The 6709-nt window shown below is 35.0% G+C and overlaps 1 protein-coding gene across 1 annotated transcript; it reads left to right on the top strand.

The window, feature by feature from the left end:
* Nucleotides 1-5: 5 nt before the first annotated feature.
* Nucleotides 6-6475, top strand: LOC116165826 (solute carrier organic anion transporter family member 5A1-like; the record flags this gene model as incomplete). The annotated part of the gene is made up of 7 exons (XM_031480513.1): nt 6-24; nt 73-315; nt 361-525; nt 2948-3316; nt 3363-3585; nt 3634-3971; nt 4020-6475. Coding segments are annotated over 7 exons (1605 nt in total), but the record flags the coding sequence as incomplete, so codon positions are not given.
* Between the last annotated feature and the right edge of the window lie 234 nt (nt 6476-6709).

Raw genomic sequence — 6709 nt, 5'->3', positions numbered from 1 at the left:
CGTTTTCCAAAATTATATCAATCGGTTTGTCTGTTGTTAGTATCAAAATTTGTAATAACACTTTGATTTCAGATCCTGGAAATCATAAGTGGGTGGGTTTGTGGTGGGGGGGATTTTTACTAGGTGGACTATTACTGATTCTGGTATCAATACCATTTTTCTCATTTCCAAAAGAATTAACTCACGAAAAAGAAAAAATAAGACTTATGGAGAAGGCGGCTGCCAAATCCAATGGAAACAATAATACTTCTGCGTCGACTGCACCTGTTCAACACACAACAAAAAATGATAGCGGATACGGCAAGGATGTTAAAGGTATTCCACGTACTTTTTAATCGTTTTCTGATGGTTCCTTTGCAGATATTCCTCAATCAATGTGGAGGTTGGTGTGTAATCCAATTTACATTGTAACGTGTCTTGGCGCGTGTATGGAACTCATTATAGTGTCTGGATTTGTTGTATTCTTACCTAAATATTTAGAAACACAGTTCAGTTTAGGAAAAAGTCAAGCGAGTGTGTTTACTGGTAAGTATCGGTTTAAGATATAGTTCAGACATTTTGTTTGACATTGATTGGAAACTGAAATTTCGATAACTCAAGAGTAATACATAATTTTTTTGAAATTTTAGATCTTGATATGTTAACAGAAGAGAAATCAAGGCGCGCATGCGCGACATCGGTTTTGGTCATCTCCCTTCCATCTCAATTAACTTATTAAAGTATTCAATATTTTTGATATATTTAATGATTTGCATTTGACTATTTGTTTATTACGCATTACGCTTGGACAGTGTAGGTCTATTTTCACTCGAGTTCAAACTTGTAGCCTTTTGCTGCTCCAGCAGGCCCACTTTTACTCGCATTTATACTTATTTCTCTCAGCTGAATTTTCGAATAAAATAATACCAAACCTAATTCCGCCCCTGTTGTATAAGTTTCAGTTCTTCGTGGCCATTTTTTAACAAGTCACTATTGTTGTCAGTACTGTTGTACAGTTCTCAAGAAAGTTTTTTTGTAATTGTTTACGAATGTGATGGCTTCCTCTTTGTCCTCCGAGCGCAATTTTTGTATTAGGGAACAAAAAGAGGTCGCGTGAGGCTACATCTGGTGAATAAGAAGGGTGGTCAAGCAGTACAAATCGTAATTTGTGGATTTTCGTCATGGCAACCACAGAGGTGTGAGACGGTACATTGTCTTCGTGAAACAGAATTTTTTTTCTGCAAATGTGACCTTTTTTCCGCAATTTCTGCCTTTAAACTTGTAATGATGCGTAGTATGCTCCTGTAATGGTTTCTCCTGTTTGAAGCTAATCCATTAAGATAACTCCATGGTTATACCAAAAAACAGTCGCCATCACTTTCCCAGCCGAAAAACAGTTTTGCTTTATTTGGAGCTGATTCTCCCTTCGCAGTCCACTGCTTTGACTGTATAATAGTGTATCCAAGTTTCATCTACAGTATTAATCTTCGCCAAAACTGATTTACTGCGCCAACAGATTTTATTGACGACTGCTGCCATCTTGACGTTGAGCTCGGAAACTTTCAGACCACCCTCGTACATTTTCAGTCCATTTGTACCTACAGTATTTACGCCATCTACAGTACGTAAATTGTAGATAGTATATACATTCTACATACATAATAGTCAAAAAGTACAATCCGAAGAATATTCTCCCCTGCAGACACTCTCTCACAACATTACCTTTGAAGAAAAATTTACGTTCAAGACAACTCGATTCACAAAGAATTGCATCCTCGCTAAATTCGCCATACTTGCTTACTAGGACCCTACTCTTAAAAAATCAACCGATCAACTTGATCCAGAAGAACTAGAGAAAACGAGTCTCTCTTGGAGTGACTGATATAAACCCAGATTCCTGCTGGTCCCAAGTAAATACGCCTCTGAGATCCCCCTCCCCTCTCCACCGGGAAAAATTCGCCACTGCTGGAATACTCGCTCACTAGGATGTTATTTTTCCCGAAGAAAAATTCACGTTCACCACAAAAGAATTCAAAAGACTTGCAAAAACCAGTATGTACCCAATTCCAGAAGATCCTTATCCTATCCTACATATTTTGCGTCCACTAATAAATAATGTTGATGCCTGTGTTCCTGTACTTCCAGGTGATGCAAAGTAAAATTTACTTATATAATTTACATGACAATCTTAACATACTTAGTACGTCCATTGGACAAAAGGGAATATGAGAATAAACTTGCGTGTTTTGCGCATGCGTCCAATTAATTTTTGAAACTGGTCTTTATTGGTTAGAATTTCAGAAAAATATTTCCAAAATTAAAATGCACACCTTTGGCATGGGCATTACGTTTGGCTTCAGTAGAAACACAAATGTGGTTAACATTCAGATAAGAAATTTGACATTAGCACTACGTTTGGTTTGATTAGAAATTGTAAAAATTGCACAATAATATTTGCAGAAAGGGGATCCTGCGCATGCGCACATTTCACCAAGTTGATTATATTTTGATTACTGACCGGTTTGTCGCAATTTTTGATTGGAGGAAGTACTATTTCCTTTCTCTCAAAATTGTGACCGTTCTACGTTCGTCCGTCTGTGCGCACGATAACTCTCGATCGGAAGGTTGTAGTTTATATTTTTCTTGGTCTAAGTAAAATCAACGTGGACATTTATGTGGAAAGAGTTACGTATGCAGTTGGTTTTTAGATAGGTATCTCCCATTTTTTTTCAATCCATTAGGTGCAGTTTAAAAACGCCTCGTAAGACTTTACTGGAATTTTTTTCATTTTCACCCTATCTGGTTAGGTGTTCTGAATGCGTCTTCTAATATTACCTTTTTTCATTTGTGAAAAAAAGTTCATTTGCGCATGCGCCCACAACCTTTTATCAAAATTACTTCCTTGGCAAAAATATAACCGATATTAAAGACTGGCATGAAAGAGAAGATGTAATAATTTTTGTTTTAGGTTCCATCGCTATACCCGGTGCGTGCATTGGCATATTTATGGGTGGTTGCATTTTGAAGCGTATGGAATTGCGACCGAAAGGAGCGATACAATTTGTACTTTTTGCCAACTTTATTTGTCTCTCTTGTTACGCCTTGCTGTTCTTCTTGGGCTGCGACAATCTCAAAATGGCCGGCACTACGATTCCATATTTTAATAGTACTCATACCGAACCATTCCAAGTGAATCTTACGTCATCTTGTAATTTTGGATGTGAATGTAGCATGAATGACGTTGAGCCTGTATGTGGAAATAATGGGTTAACCTATTTTAGTCCGTGTCACGCCGGTTGCACCTCCATTTTAAGGTCCAATTACACCAACTGTGCCTGTAAGTTTATTTATAGTTTTCTATTTGGAAACATAGTTTTTTGCAGGCATACACGGTAATATGAGTTTAATAACGGGGACAACATCTGCAGTTACACTGGGTGCTCGAACTGCCGATGCTGAATATGCTGAAGTCACAGTAGTTCCCGTCGCTACTGCTGGTCCATGCAACTCTTCCTGCCATACTATTTATCCATTTCTGATTTTATTGTTTTTTATGACATTTATTGTAGCTGTAACTCAAATGCCATTACTAATGATTGTGCTTAGGTAACCGTAGTAAACGACCTGTTCCCGTATTAAATTTCGTATTTGCAGATCCGTCGGTGAGGAAGAGAGGTCGTTTGCTTTAGGAATGCAATTTGTAATATTTCGACTGTTTGGTTATATACCCGCTCCGATTTTGTTTGGCAACCTAATAGACTCTACGTGCTTGCTTTGGAAGAGTACGTGTGGTACCAAAGGTGGGCGATGTCTCTTGTACGACATCGAAAAATTTCGTTATAAGTACGTCGGATTATGTGCCGGAATTAAAATTCTGGCTTTAGCAATTTTCATAACCGATTGGTGGCTGATTAGACGTCGCCGGCAAATGGATGAAATTGCAGGAATGACGGCAAACGAAATTGTTGGCTCTATTATTAGTTTAGATAAATGTGAGTAGCATTTTTCAATTTCAGAGTTTTGTATAAGTCGGCTTACAGTATTTGAAGAGAAAGGATTTACAGCTGGTCATCGGCGTAATATTAGCTCTGTTTCAACGTACGAAATTCCTGCTTCTCCAAATCCGTCTACATCCGGCCTTAAAACTAACTCCCCACCTGGTGGTACTGATTTAAAATCCACGGCTGCTAAGGCATCATGCGAAAACAAAGAGGATGACCCTAACTGTCAGAATGATGCTGTTTCGTGTGGCAATATCAGTTTGAAAGAAAAGGAAGGGCAGTTATAATTAGAATAACACCTAGGCAATTTTGCACAGTTAGATCATTTTAAATGGTCATTTCATCTGACACTTGTTGTATAACACCGATTAGTTATCCCAGTTGCTTCCAAAGTAACTTCTTGCCTTAGTTTATTTGGAGAAAGTCAAATGGATCCTATTTTTTTTGGCAAAGTTCAAGTGCTTACTTAGTTTATGTTACTTATCCTAATGCTGCTATTATTTCTTGAACGGTAGCTATTTAGTAGCAGATGAGCTTGAAATTTTACTACTAAAGGTATCTAACTTTTGAAAAACATTAATTTAGATGGTTAGATTTTTATTAACCATTAGTTATTGCTTCAAACAAACAGTGGTTATGTATTTCGTATGAATCATTTGATGGTGCTTAAACAGTATTGCAATATTAATTACAGCATATTCTTTCAGTTCTTTTTGGGAATAACAGATTAGCTAGACGACTATTGTTATATGATATTACTAATTTAAGGCGTTTCTGGATATGCTGTAGACACTGTACAAATTAGCTAAGTATTAAGAAAGAACTATGCAACGTGATTTTTTTAGATTTTCATCGAGAACAAGTAGTTTGAAAAGTACAATGTTAATAAAAATGTAAATTAGCATTATATTTTAGCAAGGCAGTAAACATAATAGCCACTTACTATTGCACCTATTCGGTTAATAAAGCCTAATACTTGCATATGAGTGCACACTTAACTATTAACATATACACCACTATGGTAGAATGCAGAGAGTTCTCTTTTTGATTTTGTCTTTGTTTCGCCTTTTGTACCAATATTGTGTAAGGGAACTTAAAAATTGCACTATAGCAATAATCTGTTTTTATTTTTTGACACGTACTTAAAAACCATAAATATCTAAGTAGTCTTATGAGACCACTTACTTAACCAGTAATACTTCGAAATAAACTAAGATGAAGGATTATGTAGGAATTTTTAAATCCAAAACTATAGATAATGACGGTTAAGTTTCATAAAGTCACTGTATCTTTTTTCAACCCTTCTTTTGCCAAATAAACCTTCCAACTGAACTTTGTCTTAAAGCATATTGTCACTACTTATTGAATTTCAGAATTCTAATTACAATTTGATCATGATTAGTATGATGTGTATTCTTACCCCTTCTTTCGTAATGTGGTTGATAAACTTTTGAAAGTATCAATACAAAAAAGTGTCAATATTATCCTAACCCAGATCACAAGGAAAGTCAATAAACAATTCATATCAGTATTTCTACCTTTGACGCCTACTTCAGCATGTGAAAACTTCATTCTAAAACAAAAGTCAATTATTTATAAGTTGGACCATGTAACACTCGTCTAAACCAAAAATGGTTGTGGTTATGATCATTTTGACAATAAATGCACTTAGACGATTCGCCCTTTTATACTGAATAATGTAAATACAGAAATTGTTAAATACTATTAATCCACCCAATTTTTTCATGTCACAGTTGTACATGTGCTTAAAGTATAACCAATGCAGTACAACCGAACCAAAATTTGGTACTAATTTGATACCAAAACATTCATTTCATTTAAACAGCTTGAATGGACATATTCAAAAATGCTTTGATGCTACTTTAAACTTTTAGTTTTTAGTGACACAGAACTGCATGATTCGTGATTGGTGCAAGCAATCAGCTTTACATTAAATTGGAATTAACCGTCCCCATGAATAGATTCGGACACCACCGAATAAAATTTTATGTTTGCATGATAGGATTTAGTAAATGTGTTATTTAACTGTATTGCATTGGTTAATTGGAACTTGAAGTAGGCACAGAAAATCAAATGTTGATCCTTTTTGGTTAATGTTAGTTCTACATAATCCTTATACTATATGGCCATTTTGCATAAAATTAAGAATGCACAATCGTAATTCACAATTTTGAGTACTTAAAATTAAAAGTCGACATTTTGCAATAAGTGGTGCCACAGTTTCAAACTGCAAACCTATCATGTAGTACGTTCCATTTGAAATATATTATTAAGGAGCAATTAGGGTTACATAAAAGGCGTGTTAAAATGAATGTATTTTATTAATACATGAAACAAACAAATATTTTATTAATATAAAATAAGTGATAGCAGATGAGTTGTACTCACTGCCAATGATAATTCGGATGACATTTATTCTAGTTTAAACCAAATTTTTGTATTTTATTTATTTGTAATAAATGGTTTTGATCACAGTTTTTTTTTTTCTTTTTTGAGTTATTCGGTTTATATTGGCATTCGCGCTAAGAAAGAGTCGGAATCCAAGTTCTAATTGATAAAAACAGATCAGTATATGCTCAAAAGTTCATATATGCCTTAACCAAATCCTTTAAAGAAAGCTTTTTAAAATGATAAAACATATTTTTTTGGAAACTTTAAAAGTCAATACTAATCGTTCAAAAGAGTCGGATTTTGATTTATCTAATAGG

This window comes from Photinus pyralis, unplaced genomic scaffold, assembly GCF_008802855.1.
Source record: "Photinus pyralis isolate 1611_PpyrPB1 unplaced genomic scaffold, Ppyr1.3 Ppyr1.4_LG3a, whole genome shotgun sequence".
In the NCBI taxonomy this organism is placed as follows: Eukaryota; Metazoa; Arthropoda; class Insecta; order Coleoptera; family Lampyridae; genus Photinus; species Photinus pyralis.
This window is presented reverse-complemented; position numbering and strand designations above follow the sequence as displayed.